At 38.5% G+C, this 19,240-nt stretch overlaps 1 protein-coding gene across 1 annotated transcript; it reads right to left on the reverse strand.

Annotated features, from left to right (window-relative positions):
• Nucleotides 1-16,647: 16,647 nt before the first annotated feature.
• Nucleotides 16,648-18,205, reverse strand: LOC126235817 (60S acidic ribosomal protein P1). Its single transcript, XM_049944664.1, has 4 exons — nt 18,012-18,205; nt 17,784-17,937; nt 17,139-17,243; nt 16,648-16,728 (listed from the first exon to the last, which is right to left on the reverse strand). The coding sequence occupies exons 1-4, from the start codon at nt 18,081-18,083 to the stop codon at nt 16,715-16,717; spliced, it is 345 nt and encodes a 114-aa protein (XP_049800621.1). The 5' UTR covers nt 18,084-18,205; the 3' UTR covers nt 16,648-16,714.
• Between the last annotated feature and the right edge of the window lie 1,035 nt (nt 18,206-19,240).

Below are 19,240 nucleotides of genomic sequence, written 5' to 3' on the forward strand. Positions count from 1 at the left end.
ACTTAACAGATAGATAGCATACCCGTTATCTCTTATCACTGTTCTACTTGTACCTTCTTTTTAGCTCAGATGGCTTATTAGAAACACAAAACAGTCCTTCTGGCTGTGTGCAACAATATGTTTCCAACAAACCAGACTTAGCATCACACAGAGCTAATATTTTGATGCCATAATTAGTTAGTTTGTTTGTTTGCCGGGAATGTATTGTACGAAACTGCAACAACCTCTCCATGCTTCTCATTTGTTGTCAGTAGTAACAAATTCTTCAAGATTGTAACTGTTTATGCAGTTTTCCACAAATGCATCAAGAAAGCTCCTAATAGCTGCTAATCCATCTGCTTTAAGTCTCATAACCCTACATTCTTTATTATCAAATCTAATGCACCTGTGAAGCTATAAAAACTCTTAATTGAAGCTATAAAAATCTCTTGTAATTGATGCAGGATCTCAAAACAATCATTCCTGTTCCATTATTTCACCAAAAGTTCAAACGGACTTATGTTATTTCCACTGTTGAGGGCAATCAAATAAACAATGCCTAATACTGAACAACTTTCATTTTGATCTGTCAACATAGCACCTCTTCATCTAGAATAATTTTCTTCTCGCCCTTTTCTCTAAATGCATACATTTGTTAAATGCACAATATCATCCATCAAATCAATATTGATGATTTTATGGAACTATTCAGTTGCTTCTACAATATGTCATGCTACCATTTTAGGCCCAATAACGATCTGGGTACTATTTTTGGCTGGTACGTGGGACGTCTTTTTATCCACATCATTTTTATCTATTTTGTTTGTTTGGTCCCACCAAAACTAAGTGTCTTCAGTATTTAAGGAAGATAATCTTTCACCAAATGCAATTTTAGAATCTTCATAATGATCACTTAGTAATGTTACTTCATCCGCTTCATCAGAAAACATATCAATATCTCCACTGCCGTCTTCCTCCACAAGCACCTCTGAAGGAATCCACTCTAATTCCTGCTCCTGTCAAGTATTTTTTGGCACTAAAATTAGAAACATGAACAACTGTTAGCAGCCAATGAATTAGAATAATGGATACCTCTAAAATACACCACTTTTTAGCACACTGCTTTGTGTAATTGTACTAGAGATGGCGCTGACAATTCAAAATAGTGCTGTACTTGCATGACAAGGCATGTGGTATATACAGTGGTGGAAATATTTACTGCATCACCATGAATTACTTCATCTTTTGCAGCAGTTTGCTTAAGGTTATACTAGTCCCATGTCGCTAAACTTTGTTGACATATTCTTGCCTTAATAATCTGATTTATTCATGCATTATTTCCAACAACACACAACTCTTTGTTGTTGGAATTTGGTTTTACAATGAAACCAGTATTTATACTGCCATTTTGAGTCGAGACTTTGCAGTGAGAAGATGGGCAAGTCAGTTGAATTAACGCCAGAAAAGAAAGCTGCTATACTTCCTTATTGTCTGATGGTCTCAGCACCAGAGATATAGCCTCTAAGACAGGATTTAATCAGTCTAAGATTTCAAGGTTACTGAAAAATACAGGGAAAAAAGAAACATTGATCTTGAGGAAGGAAGAGGTCGGAAAAGGGCACAGGGTATTGAAATGGCTTTCGTTCAACAATCGCCGCCTGTCATCAACTGAACTAAAGAGAGACTGGGAAGAAATGTGTGACAACTCAGTAACCTGTAGAACTGTAAGAAATAGACTACTAGAGGCTGGACTCTCAGCCCATTGTTCTAGAAGGAAGCATTTATCGACCAAGATAATGCGACAACAGCGACTAAAATGGGCAAAGGCACATGCAACATGGACACCAGAGATGTGGAACAAAATAATCTTTTCAGATGAATGCAAATTTAAACTGCATGGCTCAGATGGAAAAGTGTTCGTGCGTCGAAGAAAAAGCGAAGAATTTTTGCCATCATGCATAACACACACAGTCAAACACCCACAAGGACAGATGGTCTTGGGGTGCATTTCCAGTCATGGAGTAGGTCGTCTGGACTTCATCAATGGCACTGTCAACCAAGACACCTACATAAACATCCTTAAAAGGAAGCTAACGCCAACCATTAGAGTCCAGTTTGGAGATGTTTCCAATTGCATTTTTCAGGATGACACAACTCCTTGCCATAGAGCTTTGGAGGTGAGTCCTATGACTAATATTTGTACCAAAGACGATGCAGATTACTTTCTTGGTTAATTATCATGTACTTCTACATTTCAGGTAAAATTTTTCCTTCGACAAAATGGGGTTCGAGTATTAGAGTGGCCTGGAAACAGCCCTGATCTCAATCGTATTGAGAACTGTTGGAAGATTATGGGAAATGCCATCACCAAAAAGAAGCCATGGAATAAAGGGGAGCTGTTGAGACCTGTGTGTGTGTGTTTTCATGAACTGAGTGAGGAGTACATTAAAAATTAAATTCTTTCAAGGCCTTCATGATGCCAATCGCTGATTAAGGCGCATGGTGGAGCAACAAAGTATTAAATGCAACAGTGTGTTCATAAAACACTAAATTCCATCAGTGTTATGTTACAACATTAATATGCAGTACTTCTTTCAACATTAGTATTCATATTACAGAATAGCAGACGGAATAGCCGACATATCCATTTAAACTCAATTTTCAAGAAAGCGTTAAATTATAAAAAAAAAAAAAAAACAATTTTATTGAAACAAAAATTAAGAATAAAAACAGATTGACAAAAATTATCGTGTATTTCATTTCTCATAGAAAGCAAGATAAATCAGGCAAACTTAGCTTAGTTATTCAATGATTGTAACAAGAACTGTTACATCTACACATCTGCATTTATACTCCACAAGTCACCCAATGGTGTGTGGCGGAGGGCACTTTACGTGCCACTGTTATTACCTCCCTTTCCTGTTCCAGTCGCATATGGTTTGCGGGAAGAACGACTGCTGGAAAGCCTCCATGCGCGCTTGAATCTCTCTAATTTTACATTTGTGATCTTCTCGGGAGGTGTAAGTAGGGGGAAGCAATATTTTTGATACCTCATCCAGAAACGCACCCTCTCGAAACCTGGACAGCAAGCTACACCGTGATGCAGAGCGCCTCTCTTGCAGAGTCTGCCACTTGAGTTTGCTAACCATCTCCGTAACGCTATCACGCTTACCAAATAACCCTGTGACGAAACGCGGCTTTTTCTTTGGATCTTCTCTATCTCCTCTGTCAACCCAACCTGATATGGATCCCACACTGATGATCAATACTCAAGTATTGGTTGAACGAGTGTTTTGTAAGCCACCTCCTTTGTTGATGGACTACATTTTCTAAGGACTCTCCCAATGAATCTCCATCTGGCACCTGCCTTACCAACAATTAATTTTATATGATCATTCCACTTCAAATCGTCCCGCATGCATACTCCCAGATATTTTACAGAAGTAACTGTTGTTCCGCTATCATATAATCATACAATAAAGAATCCTTCTTTCTATGTATTTGCAATACATTACATTTGTCTATGTTAAGCGGCAGTTACCACTCCCTGCACCAAGTGCCTATCCGCTGCAGATCTTCCTGCATTTCGCTACAATTTTCTAATGCTGCAACTTCTCTGTATACTACTGCATCATTAATTGTAAGAGGTAATGCAATAAATATTTTCATCACTGTATAGTAGACTACTACTGCAACAATTTCAGGAATAACTTTATCATTTCCCTTGACTTGTTGGCATTGCAATCACTCTGACACAATTAAGCAATGAATGAGAAGGTAACAACAATTAGAGGGCAATATGGCATGGTATTTTTCCAGTAAAGAACAAAATATGACTCTGGTGTATAAAAAGACACCCACTACCTTGCTGATCTTGTAATTCGAAGTGAAAATTTTGATGAACAGCTTGAGCATATTAGACAAGTCCTTCAGCATATTCTTATTGCCAGTTTCACAGTTAAGCCATTAAAGGTGAGCTTCCGCAACCCAAGACGACGTTTAGATCACCACATCTCTACTCATGGTATCAGAGCAAACCAGAACACTGAAGCCATCCAATTGTGCCTACCTCTGAAGATATGAAAGGGGTAACCTGCTTCATTGGCATGATACATTTCTTTCAAAATTTTATTCCAAATTTTTCTCAACTTTTGGCACCCCTTAACGACCTCAGGAAAGAGATGAGCAAATTTGAATGGGGCTCTTCTCAGCAAGCAGCATTCAAAGTCCTGAAGGGAGCCTTGGTGAGTATCCCCATGTTAGCAACACTAAATTTTAATAGGGAATTCATCGTTAAGCTGATGCGTCTATGGTAGGTGTTGCAGCAGTCCTATTACAGGAGGATACTAGTGTGATGCAGCCTACTGCATACACTGTATGCCGTCTCCTCCGTTAAAGCCAAATATTCTGTCTGACAGACACTGGCCAATTTGTACGTGGCTGAAAAGTTCAAACATGTCTTGAATATAGTCCCTTCTCACTGGCAAAAATATAATCAGGCTTCAGCTGGGTATGTTATTACTGATAGCCCATGCAGAATGTTAGGGCCAGAACAAGATCTGCTTCCAGACGAAAGGGGGGGGGGGGGGGGGGCACACAACATATTGCACGGCGCAAATCAAGTCTGTTTTGTACTAACCAGCTGCCTTCTCCTGTTTAAAGACAGTGGTAAACAGGCTTTTTTCTCAGAGCTGAACAAACTGAAGGAGAAAATTAAGAAAGTGGAAACTGTTAGGTCTCACGTCATGAGGGGGATGTGTGCTGCTCCACTAAAGGAAGCCATGGTCATAACATAGTGCTACCAAAAGATTTAATCCCTTTTGCTTTTAAATACTATTATGAAATGCCCATGGGCAGTCATTTGGGAATCTAACATGCGAATCAAAATTAGGAAGGACTTCATATGAAAGGCTATGGATAAGCAGATTAGAATCCTAGTCTCAGGGTACAAGATATATGGTATTGCAAGCCAGAATTAAATATTCACAAGGTATTACTGGCATTGGAAATTGTTAATCAGCTCACAGAAAGGACGTATGTTGATTAAGTAGAGCTGTTCCCACACTCTTTAGGCAATTGTTACACATTTCTGAGCATGGACACATTTTTGCTGGTTGCTCCCGACATGGGGTACTACATCCTACATTACGATAAAATGCCTCCAAACTATGTTTGGCATCTTTGGGCCACATAGTGTTAGTTACTGATAATGCCAGTACCTTCATCTCAGCATCTTTCCATAATTTCTGGTTTGGAGCTGGTATTGCCCATACCACTCTAATTTATCATTTATTGAGAGGGTAAACCATGACTTCCACACTTCTCTAATTGATTTTCACAACACATACCATACCCACTGAGATAGTTCCATACTGTGGTGGGATATACCTACAGTACAGTTATGCATGGAGCTTCCAGGCCAAATTCCTGCTTGTCCAACCTGGTGTCATTGAATACTCTTCTTCCACAAAAAGTCGATGCGGTGCAGATTCAGACTGGAAGCATGAGAAAAATAACCTGAACCACACCCATGCAAAACTGAAGCATTGCTATAATGCTGGGAGGTGACCTACCTCATTAAAGCCAGGTGACATGATTTGGGTAAAACATTTTGGGGCAGAAAGCCAGGGAACAAAGATAATACGAAATCCTCAGACCAAGCAGAGTTTCAAGGTTTATGTTTCCCAAACTAAAAAATTTCAAGATGGTGGTGCTTCCCAGTGAGCATGAAATTTGTTAAATTATTCACTAAATGCAAACTTTTGTTGTAAACTAGGGAGGTATGTCCTCCTTGGTGTGTTGAGTGTCATCTGAATGCCTAATTATAGTAAACTAGAGTATTAGGACAGTGTTAATAGTTGAATGCTCCATTAAAATACCCTGTGGCCACTATTGGCTTAAAATGAGACTTGCATTTGAAATAATTAATCAATTTCAACAGTGTATATGTATTGTAATGTGATGCCACAATGTCATAACCAGGTTACTAATGTGTGCACGCAGGATCTCCAGCATTTCTTCCATCCTCCTGGACCTTAGGTTGTATGGTGTGATGGTTCAACTCCATAACATCACAACCGAATGGTCCTGGCATACCGTGTATGCGCCACCAGAGAAATATACATGCTCACCACAGCACCTGTGGGTGCTGTGGGCTTGGCTTTGGCAGCACAATGGTCAAACGAGTGCTTCCCTGTTGAGGCAGCAATGAGCACACATGATCTGCCATCCCACAGGCAACACATGGGTGTTGTGTACCAAATGCCTTGACCTAGCAAAAAACTGAAACCACCAACTGATTCACTGTCAGCACACTACCTTGGGTCAGTATCAGCTCAGACTGACGTGTGTAAAGAGGAAGTTCATTACACAGAATGAACACATCTATTTCCGTGCCCTGGGAACCTAATCTGTTGTGTGGCAGTGGAATTCAATTACGGTTAAAAGAGGGTTGGAATGGTGCATGCCCGCAGGTGTTATTGACTAGGTGAAGCGTAGTTATCAAACAATGGAAAATCCAGGATGGAAAGTAACAGTATAATGAAAAGGACAGTTGCTACTCACCATATAGCAGAGATGCTGAGTTGCAGTAAGGCACAACAAAAAGACAAAGGCCTTGTTGGCCAAAAGCTAACTTTCAGACAACCTTTTTGTTGTGCCTTTCTGCAACTCAGCATCTCCAATATATGGTGAGTTGCAACTATACTTTTCATTACGTTGTTAAGTGTAGTCATACTTTTCAGTCTTTACATTTATATACAAATAAAGCTACTCTGTACTTTCTTTCTAAAGGTTGCACATTGGTGGTGCTATAATTTGTATCAATTACAAATTTTCACTGGGACTTTACCCCTTGCTTTGGATCTGCTTTGAATTTGCACTATTTTAATGTGCAATGAAGATCATTATTACTTTTTGCTGAATGATGTTGCACATTTCTCAACCTGGCACCACCACCCCTAACTATCACACCATCAAATTTTTGTATGCAATAGGCACCTCTTTCTCTCTTCACTATACCTGTACACAGACATGGCATTGGTAGTATAATCACTGCATGAAAACAGTCCTTTTTAGACAATATTAGCAGAACACAGTGGCTGTAGATTATGCAAAATGCAAACAGTGGACACGCTAGAATTTTTAGAGGGTCACCCAGATGATTAAACATCAAGGGCATAAAACATGATAATCTGGATTAAACATCATCCACCGTTTAAAAAAAGCATAGTTACTGCTCAATAAAAGCACATAAGATAATCCATGCATGCAAGCTGGTCATACATACACAGTCAAAAGATTTTTCATAGAAATGTTAAATATGAATGTCATCAACACTAATAGCTGTACAGTTGTCAACATGATAACAGTGAGCTGCAACTTCTCTATACAGAAACCAGCACTGTAGAGAGGCCACAAACTCAAGAATCAACTTTAATACAATCCAGACTAGCCGCAATTTCTCAAAATATTGCATAGGCGTTCTGTGGCTGCTAGCTGGGCACAGATTAAAAATTCTGGGTGGCACCCAATTATTTAAAGACTGGTGTATGAACTTATTGCTTGGAAGCTAAACAATCTGAAAAATGGCCATTATTTTGCTACATAGTATGCACTATACATATTAACAGCAATTTGGTTTATGAAGTGTATTGCAGGTTAAGAAATTAGAAAAGTTTATGAAACCATTTTTGCATTCACATCAGGAACAGATATTTACAAGCACAGGCACCACACTGAAAATTATCATAAATTGTGTAAAAATCTTAATGGCTGAATTAGTGAATTATGCCATTGTGCATAAAATCAAGTCAACAAAAGTGCGACAACAGTCAATTTAATAACTACAGAAGCAAAATCTAAAATGTAACTGGTCATAATGTGAATTATCCCTTAATTAGTTTCAGATAAATCAGAATACTTTACTGGAAAGCCAGGAAGCCAATTCTTCTAATTAATCATGCCACTCTAATCAGAGTTGCTGATTACCTCACCACAAATTTATTCTTCCATTTTGCCAATAATCTCTCTCTTTTTTTTCCATTAACATGGTTTCCGTGAAAATTGCCTATGCCATGACAATCAGCACACTACAAATACAACTCTCAACATTAAATACAAGTGAAACTCATTCTAGTTAATGTTTTGAAATATGTGTGTGTATGCTACATGTACACTCAGTAGGTTAGGAAATAAATTAATAATTTTTCTTATCAGAGGTGCAAGAAGAGCAGATGGGAGATTCCAGCTCACTGTTTCAGCTTCTTGTAATGTGCTCATCTCAAGCACGTATCTGCAGTTTGGACCCTTGAGGACTTGTTTTCACCTACTCAGTTATACTTGGGAAACCACTGGTTTCCAAACCTATGTTTATTAGGATTCTTCACTTGGATCATTGCCCTCTACTCACCCCTTTCATGTGTACACTATATGAATGACCTACCTAGTTCTTTGCCCTACCATTTGAAATATATGATGCTGATACAACCTCTGTAATGGCTATCACAATATAGAGTAGGTGAAAACACGGACAACAGTGGCTATGTCTACACAGTGCTTACACAAACGCAAAATAAATTCTACTGCATACCATTTTCTCCATAAACTGGGAGAAGAAATTGAGTAGACTATTAGGAAATTATCTGGGTCCACAAGTGCAGTGGGATGAACACGCAGCAATTGTGCACTCAACTACTGCAAATGATTTATGAAAATTAAAACCTGTGTCACTTTGGAACAGCTGTTTTTCGTCCTGTGGCACTTCTCTCACTTAACACATGGAAATCTGCCTCTCAGTGAAAAAGCAGCCCGATACATTAACTTGAAATGCTGACAATTGTGGCACAAGGAACAAATATAATATAGATTTAGAATACACGTCAACCGAGATCCACAACAGGTTTAAACGTACTGACAAAAAGCCTTATTAACTACAACACGTAATTTGTGAGGTATTTAAAGAACTTGATCAGATGTATTTATAGGGTACAAGAATTCTATAATAGTATGGTATCCTAAAATATGTAATTTTTGATGTAAAGTCTTATCATTGAACAGCTGCAAAGTGCAATTATCGAAACCCTTATATACACGGTCATGGACTGATGAATTACTTTTCACTGACAGTTTATGAGGTAAAACTATACAAAGCCTTTGTGATTAGGAACAACACACTGTTTTTCCAACACCTCTGTCACCAACACTCACCCATCAGCAGGAGACAACTATAATACTGACAATTTATGTCCTCTCCTATAGTGTACTTTTGTAGAAATACAGAGTTTCTAATCAGACTAATACTACTTGAGAGGACATTGAAAAATGAGTGCTTGTAGGACAATGAAACTTCATGGAAGCATTTGTAATGACATGCAGAGCGGAAGTAATGAATAAACGATGGAAAGAAACATATCAATTTCCACCCCCCCTCCCCCCCTGTGAGGGTAACATTGTTAATTGCATACCACTTTTATGTCCCAGATTACAAATGTTACTCAATGTGACAACCATCTGCCTCCACAACAGTCTGGAACTTTGCTACAGCTATTCTCTACTGCTGCTGCCTGCCAACAGGTGGGATGTTGACTATCACTCTCACTATCCTCATCTTCAGCTCCAACATCTGTTAGTGTCCCATTGATAAACCCTGTCCTTCAGGTAACCCCCCCAGCCAGAAATCATACAGATTCAAATCTGGTAGTCTTTGTGGTCACACACCAACCAAGGATTCAGTTCCCTCCAAATCCATTACATAGTAACTGAGTGACCTCACAAGCAATGTGAGGTGGAGCTGCACCAAACATTGAAACAGTGACCACAGCACCTCTCTCCCTTAGAGCAGGGATCTATTTCAACCCCATGCCATCATACCACTAATTCCCAACAGCAAGTCATGACACCAGCGCTACTAACAATGCAAATCCTGCACCAAGTCAACATTAGCTCATGTAACAAAGAAGTAGTGAAGCAACTTAAATCACTTAATAAAAGCAAGTCTTCTGGTCCGGACTGTATACCAATTAGGTTCCTTTCGGAGTATGCTGATGCATTAGCTCCATACTTAACAATCATATACAACCGTTCGCTTGACGAAAGATCCGTGCCCAAAGACTGGAAAGTTGCACAGGTCACACCAATATTCAAGAAATGTAGTGGGCGTAATCCACTAAATTACAGACCCATATCATTAACGCTGATATGCAGCAGGATTTTGGAACATATATTGTGTTCAAACATTATGAATTACCTAGAAGAAAACTGTACTGACACAGTTTCAACATGGGTTTAGAAAACATCGTTCCTCTTAAACACAACTAGCTCTATTCACATGACGTGTTGAGTGCTATTGACGAGGGATTTGAGATCGATTCCGTATTTTTGGATTTCCAGAAGGATTGACACTACCACACAAGCAGCTTGTAATGAAACTGCATGCTTATGGAATATTGTCTCAGTTATGTGACCAGATTTGTGATTTCCTATCAACTTAGCAGCAATTAACTACCACATCATCAGTAAATGTTTCTGGCACAGCAACAATTATTTAACACATTATCAGTAAACGTTTCCATAGTAATAAAGTTACAAAATGCACAGTTCTTGTCATTTAATTAGAACTTGTCTTCTCAACAAATCCAAATGCTCCTGACCAACAGATAAGTCATCTGATCAAGCTAAACTGTGGGCTGCAATACTCAGCACATCATACCAGTCTCTTTGTTAATTATATCAACAGGAAAATTCACCTGAGAAAACTACAAAATTTTGTTGAGAGAGAATGACTGGGCAAGAGGCTACTTACCTTTATGGGGTGAAATTCTAAATGCTTCCAAGACACACACATATGTAGTACAAGAAAAATTCCCTTTCAGAAGAAATAAATAATGGAAACTCCAGGTAGGAACATCAACGATGTAGGAAATGTAGATTGCTACTTACAGTAAAGAAAAAAAAAAAAAAACCAAAAAACAAAAAAAAAAAAAAACCACACACACACACACACACACACACACACACACACACACAGAGAGAGAGAGAGAGAGAGAGAGAGAGAGAGAGAGAGAGAGAGAGAGAGAGAGAGAGAGAGAGAGAGAGGGGGGGGGGGGGGGGGGGGGGAGGGAGGGATATGTTTTGGGGCAGGTCTTTTACCCCCCACCAGGATGAGAGGTATCCAACTGTCTAGAAGACAGGCTCTCCAAGTGACCTTTCTAATCTTCAATTTGCATCTTAAAATCTTCCATCCATTTGAAGTTCTTTTCAGAGTGAAGTTCCTAAAGCTGGAAACTTTTTGTACTTCTGTGTGTGTGTTTTTGTTGACAGTACTTAGAATTTTGCCTCATGTTAATTCCTCTGGTAACTGGGCCATTAGAACATATCAGGGAAAACCAGGATTACGATCAGGGGAATTATATATAATCAGTATTAGCAACATTAAGGGAGAGCAATTACATTTACAACCAGAATACACAATGCTGTATACACAGACTTGACATCCACATACCCTTCTCAACAGGATGCAAAAATTTGGAAGTACATTTTTGGGGGATAGCCTCACAAACTGTCCATTTGGATATTAGGTTTTCAAGTTAAAGCTCTTATTCTTGTGGCTACACAAGAAACAACCATGTGCAACCTCACTTGTTACATTAATTACAACATTCCCAAGAATAGTATTATGAATATAGATTTCTACAAATCACTTAGTTCAATACTTTGCATGTGTACTTAATGACACTGCATCTATTCTTTCAATTTCATTACCAGCATAATCTTTCAATTTAGCAATGTTATTAAACATTTGTTCTACATCCACTTTACCATCACTGTTCATAGTGTTCATTTCAAGTTCCTTAACATCTTCCAAAAACACTATCATTAAACTAACATTCAGTGCTCCTTGGCACATATTAGAATGTGTCACTGTTGGTTACTTACCTGCCATGCAAAACAATGCACATCATACTGCTGCAGAAAATCAAATCTCAAGGCAGGAGAGTTTCCAGTACTTTCATTTTACAGCATAGACACAAACATGAAAACCTCATCCAAAGTATTGAGTGGTTCTGTTATGTTATTGAATAGCACATCTCTTTAACCCTATTCTATCTGTAAGTGATACTTGTGAGCTCGACTAATGGAGCAAAAATATCTCTAAACAATTTTGCACTTTGTATGAACATTTCACTTTTCATTAATCCTACAACCCCCACTGTTCAATCTCTAGCAATGGTGGAAATAAAGGTTGAAGAGTGGAATTAAAATTCAAGGTGAAAGGATATCAATGATATTATTCACCGATTACATAGCTATCCTGAGTGAAATTGAATTTTGTGATCTGCTGAATGGAGTGAACAGTCTAACAAGTACAGAACATGGATCGAGAGTAAATCAAAGACTAAAGCAATGAGAAGTAGCAGAAATGAGAGCGAGAAACTTATTGGGACTGATCACATAGATGAAGTTAAGGAATTCTACTACCTCAGTAGCAGCAGCAAAACAGTCAATGACATGCACGTGCTTTTCACTTTAAGAAAGCATACACACTGCAAATTGTGTCTTGCTTGTGCAGAATGCACTACTTAGCATCACTATCAGCAGTGACACTGGAATAAAAACTCACTAAACAATTTGCTAATATGTTAAATGCTCACATTAGCTACGGCATTCAGAGCAGAGAACTCAGGACACTACCGAACACTCATTGGATGTCTGAGGATGGCAAGATTGCTGTGAACAAGCCTAAAAATCTACCATCATCATTTGAGATGACAACTATATTGACACATGGACTGTGGGAAAACAAACACAAGAGAATCTAAGCATTTGAGATGTGGTGCGGCAAATGTAGGTTGAAAATCAGGTGGACTGATAAGGTAAGGTAAGGAATAAGGTTCTGCACAGAATCAGAGGCAAGGAATATTTGGAAAACAGACAAGGAGAAGGGACAGGATGATAGGAAATCTGTTCATACATCGGGGAGTAACTTCCACAGTACTAGAAGACAGGGTGAGAGTAAAAACTGGAGGGCAGAGATTAGAATACATTCACCAAATAATTTAGGATCTTCGTTGCAAGTACTACTCTGAAATGAAGAGGCTGGCAAAGGAGACGAATTTGTGGTGGCTACATGAAGTCAGAAGATTATGACTCAAACAACCAAGACACTAACATTATTAATTTGCCAATTAGGCCGGTATTACACTACCAAATTTCTTTGTCCAATATCTTTGTCAAAGATATTTGATGGTGTAATAGGGACTTTGTCAAATGTCGTCCAATATTTCATCAAATCTAGGGCATCTCTGTAGATTTGATCAAAGGAATCGTTTGTCTTCTGTTCACTGCAATGTGACATGTTACCACATGGAGCACTAGCATCGCTGTAGCGTTCTGTCGTCTGTAGTGTTTTTATAAACATTGCCGGTAAATACAATTGGTGTGTGCCGACAACTACAAAATTAATAGAGATGTATGAAGCTGATGAGGTGCTTTACAACGTGAGGCACCCTGAATACAAAAATAGATTAAGAAGATTGGAGACCTGACCTAACATAACCCTCTCCTGTAGCAAGGAATCTGACAAGGGAACCTCCCCGTCACACCCCCCTCAGATTTAGTTATAAGTTGGCGCAGTAGTTAGGCCTTGAAAAACTGAACACAGATAAATCGAGAAAACAGGAAGAAGTTGTGTGGAACTATGAAAAAAATTAGTAAAATATACAAACTGAGTAGTCCATGCGAAGATAGGCAACATCAAGGACAATGGGAGACAAGCAGCGTCGTGGTCCCGTGGTTAGCGAGAGCAGCTACGGAACGAGAGGGCCTAGGTTCAAGTCTTCTCTCGAGTGAAAAAGTTTAATTTTTTATTTTCAGTTTATGTGACAAAACTTATGTTTTCATCACTTTTTTGGGAGTGATTATCACATCCACAAGAAAACCTAAATCGGAGATTCTTTTTACCCATTCGCTAAGTGTACAAGTTACGTGGGACGACAACATATTCCTGTCATGTGACGCACATGCCGTCACCAGTGTCGTATAGAATGTCAGACGTATTTTCCTGTGGGGGAATCGGTTGACCTATGACCTTGCGATCAAATGTTTTCGGTTCCCATTGGAGAGGCACGTCCTTTCGTCTACTAATCGCACGGTTTTGCGGTGCGGTCGCAAAACACAGACACTAAACTTATTACAGTGAACAGAGACGTCAATGAAAGAACAGACAGATCATAACTTCGCAAAAATAAAGAAAGTAAAATTTTCAGTCGAGGGAAGACTTGAACCAAGGACCTCTCTCTCCGCAGCTACCCACGCTAACCACGGGACCATGGCGCTCCTGAGCTCACATGATCCTTGATGTTGCATATGTTACACGTGGACTACTCAGTTTGTATATTTTATTAATTTTTTCACAGTTTCACACAACTTCTTCCTGTTTTCTCGATTAATCTGTGTTCAGTTTTTCAAGGCCTATCCACTGTGCCAACTTATAACTAAATCTGAGGGGGTGCGACGGGGAGGTTCCCTTGTGAGTGTTACAGTGAGCCTGTCTTCTGAAGATGTAGCAGTTCTTAAGTGAATATTGTGCTTTGTGATATGAGGATACACTTCACTGAGCACATACAGAAATGTATGCTCATCCATTTTTAAGTAATTTATGTACGACCTGACATCTTCCACTGTAAGCTCACATAAGTTTTGTTGAATGCTTTTATCATGTCATCGTAAAACCCACGGCTTCAACCAGATTAGTTTTTCGTTCCATAGACCCGTGCTGAGGAGATCCTTGTGGATGTGGAACATGTCAATGTTTTAAAAGCTGAAGTAACAATACTAATAGTATGAATAAATACAATATATCATTTGTTTCTATTAAAAATTTCGTCAATGGAGTAGAAGGAGTTGGCCACTAGTAAGTCTTTCAGGCTCCTTTTAAACTGATCTTTATTTGGAACTAAATTTTTTGTTTCCTGGCAAATTATTGATATGAGTGTTCCTGAGTAGTGGACCCCTTTTTGAACTAAAGTAAAAAGCTTTTAAGTCCTTGTGCAGATAATTTTTGTTCCTGGTATTGTATGTATGAACTGAGTTGTTTTAGAGATATTTAGGACAAATTTCATTAAGGAGTAAATATACTGAGAGGCAGTAATTAGTATACCCAGTTCTTTGAAGAGGTTTCTGCAGGATGTCCATGAATTTACTCCACAAATAATACGTATTACACGCTTTTGGACTTGGGAAACTTGTTTGACTAAGATTTACCCCAAAATATCCCATATGACGACATGGAATGAAAGTAGGCAAAGTATGCAAGCTTTTTCATTTTTATGTTGCCTATGTCTGCTAACACTAATTGCAAATACAGATTTGTTAAGGCGATTCTGCTGTTCTGTGGTGTGCTCCTCCCAACTGAATTTGTTATCAAGTTGTAATCCCAGGAATGTAAGACTGTCAACCTCGTATATATGGTTCCTTTTTTCCCCCACTTCTTTTCCGCATGTGCACACAATGCACTTGCGGTACGTGCAACTGCTGCAATTAATAACAAGTTGTTGTCAGCCATCTTTAACTTTGACGAAAAATTTGATGACAGTGTAATACCCCTTCTAACGCTACATCAAAGATCTTTGTCAAATATATTTGACAGAATATTTGATCACATCTTTGACAAAGATATTTGATTGTGTAATACCGGCCTTACCGGTGAAACTTCAATGTGGTAGGCTGACATCTTGTGCCAACTATACATACATCTAAATTGCACATATATCACTAAATTAACTTGTCCACAACAGACCACTTCCATATATTAACTGTATTGCTACTTGGCAGCACTGACCACTTCTATTCCTGACAGGCTGTGTGAACTAAATATAGTTCTCAAAAATACAGAAAACAAGGGCAAATAGCAACATTACCCAGTTTATATTCATTTATGAAAGTATGCACATTTCATTTACTGCAAATCCACTAACACCTTAAAATTTTACATGCAAAACCCAGAACTACACTTTTAGAAAATATGTACTTTAATTACCTGTATCAATCCCATTCCCAAACCAACTGTCTGTTCCAACTTCCATTAGTGTCTTAATTTATACTGTCTAAGACGATTTGTCAAAATCAGTGTGATACTCCATTCCAAATTTTCACACAACCAGTTTCATATATAAGTATGCCAACAATCCAAGTCACTAAAGCCTTCCATTGTAGTTCACCACATGTTAATAGCAAAGATTTCTCTAAAAAAGTATTCTGTCAAACTGAACACATCAAATTTAATATGTAGCCACACAGCCATAATTTAAACAATACCAATTATTTCAAATATTCATTGAAACCATAATTATGGGCTGAAAAATTCACTGACACCAACACCACACTTCTTCACGCTCCAAGTTTCACTTGGAATGTGTTCCATTGATATTCATCCTGGTAAATGCAGAAGTGACTAGCGAGCACTGTAATAGAACCACCATTCCTCTAAAAATCCAATCTACTTTTCTCCACAATCTCAAAGTACTCAAAATAATATCCCCCTGCAACAAGATCAGGATACTACAAAACACTCATTTAAATACCACTTCGGTTTTTTTTGTTTGTCTGTGCTACAGTCCAAATCTCAAAAACGTATTTCAGGAAAGCTTCACAATGAAAGATAGTACAAAATTGATTAGAAAACTTTATTCAATTAATGTACAATAAAACTGTACAACTCCATGTGGAATGAAACAACTTAATCGAAGAGACCTGAAACAAAAGATTCAGAATTAGGATTTCGAAATCAGCCACTGAAAATTAGTAATTGTACTGCAAATGCATCATAGAATTTTTATCTTCACTTGCATCAGAAGCTAATACAGCTAATCATCTCAAATCTAAATGTATATTTCCAGATTTAAACTTATTATCTCTCAATCACAAATTAGATACACATTTTCACTACATTTATAATTACTCGTCCTTTGCCAACTACAACTGAAAGTAACATTTTACAATGACTATCAACATGAAGTTTGTAAGTTTGTGAGATAGCTGCAGAAACTTGCTGTCATTAAACATTCTTTTAAGTACATAATACCCAACCAACAACACGTTATTCTGATTATCATAACCTACAAATCTGTACAGGGCCATATTCAATTTATGAAGAAACTCACCAAAACCCATGTCATCATCAGATTCCTCCGATTCTTCTTTCTTTTTGGCTTCTTCCTTCTTTTCAGCTGGCGCAGCCTCTGGAGCAGCACCGGCAGCAGCTGGGGCTGTAAAAACCAAAGTTTCATAGTAAGTTGTCTTAATAACGTTTCAAAACCGCCATAAGAAACTTAGAAATAAAGTTTTGACTACTGCTGGAAAGCACACTACGCAAATAGTCCAGCAACTCTCAAAACTTCAATGAACATGCTAGCATTTCCCTGCATTTCCTCTTTGATGAAAAAATCCATGAACTACGTTAGGTATAATAATGCAAATACAACTAATACACAGCCTATGTCTTACTAGCTTATATATCTCGTCGAGCGTTTAATTGTTAATGCCAAACCCAGATTTAATATAACGTTCGTAACTTCGGCATAAATTCATTTCCCCCTGGAGAGTGCAAAATTGTGCTAATGGGAAGAAATACTACTAGTGAGGCCCTAACGTCTTAATGTTAAGTACTCAATTGCATATACCAACACAATTCGCATCTGAGCATGTCGTGGACTTGCCTAATGTTGACAAGTAATTAAGTTACAAACAAATACTACTACTACTACTACTACACAAAGAAAAAATGACTACCAAGAAGCAACACTCACCTGCTCCAACAGCGGGACCAGCTCCAACGCCAGCACCCACGTTTGTGATTAAATCTTTTACATTAATTCCTTCCAGTGCCTTTGCAAACAATCCTGGCCAGTACGGATCAACATCCACTGCTGCTGCCTTCAGAATAGTCTGGATTTTCTCGCCCTTAAACAAATATTTTATATTTTAACCAATGTCACTGAGAATCAAACAACGTTACGCAGTTAGAATTTACTTACAGTTACTGCGACCTCATCGTCAACGAGAATCAAGGCAGAGTAGATGCACGCTAATTCAGACTTGTTAGACATGATGTCCTTAGTATCTCCTTTGCTACCTAATTTAAAGTGCAAGTCGCCAAACAGGCCTTAGCTCCTTACGAGAACAAGCACATGTGCAAGAGGAAGCCCGTTCGTCACAATTCCCACTTCTTCATTTCAAAGAGGTTCAATTTCCGCTGAAGACTTTCCATTTGATCGTTGGTCAAACACTCTACACACAAAGTCGATTCACACTTGAAGGCACGGAATGTCAAATAATCTACAATCTATTTAAAATGACGTCGACAGAGCGGAAACGGGCGTCAACGTTTACTGGAAAGAAAACTTTGACGTTGACGACGAGGGGACGGTGGCGCGTCTGCTAGAGGCCAATTCCCACTTTCCGTCACGTCGCGTCCCGTCAAAACATTCTGCAAAGCATTTCAAAAGGTGCTATCCACACTGGTCGTCCCGTCACGTCACATCACGCTACATATATTTAAACAAACTTTTTTCAGTGTCTGAAGATTTCAGTTCATTTCTTTATGGAACACTACAAATGCATGACAACTTTAAAATAAAGTCTACCTACTAATCAATCTGTTTATATCCACTATACTTTTTTCATAACAAGTTGCACCCACATTACAATCCATTTCGTTGTACAATACGAAATAAGACACCAATATCTATAAGAACCCACTTTATAAATGCAGTAGAGGGTGAGTAATTTAGTACACTTGTATCATACAATTTAGACTGCTACCTCAATGCTTCAGTTAATCTTTCTTTGTTTATTATAAATTTTAAGAAAGAAATAACGAAACTAAACAATTTATATCAAATAACGAACAACAAACAGTTTATATAAACCAAGAAAAACACGATGAAAGTAGATAGGAATATCTGCGCGTAACTGTATATAGGGAGGAAATGAGCTTGGGGGTCACTTGGTCAGTAACGGACAGATGACCGTTAAAACTTTCTTCCTGAGAAACTGTGGCGGTGCTCTGCTGTGACGGGACGGATGTCGCCATTTAAATGCATTGCAGAATGTTTTGACGGGACGGAAAGTGACGTGACGCGATGGCCAGTGTGATTTGGCCTTGAATGCTCTTCCACAAAAGGAGGCCAGGTACCTGATAGCGAAAGAGAAGTTTTACAGTATCTGCACAGAGAAGAATCCTACGCTGTGCATGAATAAGAAC

The sequence above is a fragment of the Schistocerca nitens genome, chromosome 2 (genome assembly GCF_023898315.1).
Source record: "Schistocerca nitens isolate TAMUIC-IGC-003100 chromosome 2, iqSchNite1.1, whole genome shotgun sequence".
In the NCBI taxonomy this organism is placed as follows: domain Eukaryota; kingdom Metazoa; phylum Arthropoda; class Insecta; order Orthoptera; family Acrididae; genus Schistocerca; species Schistocerca nitens.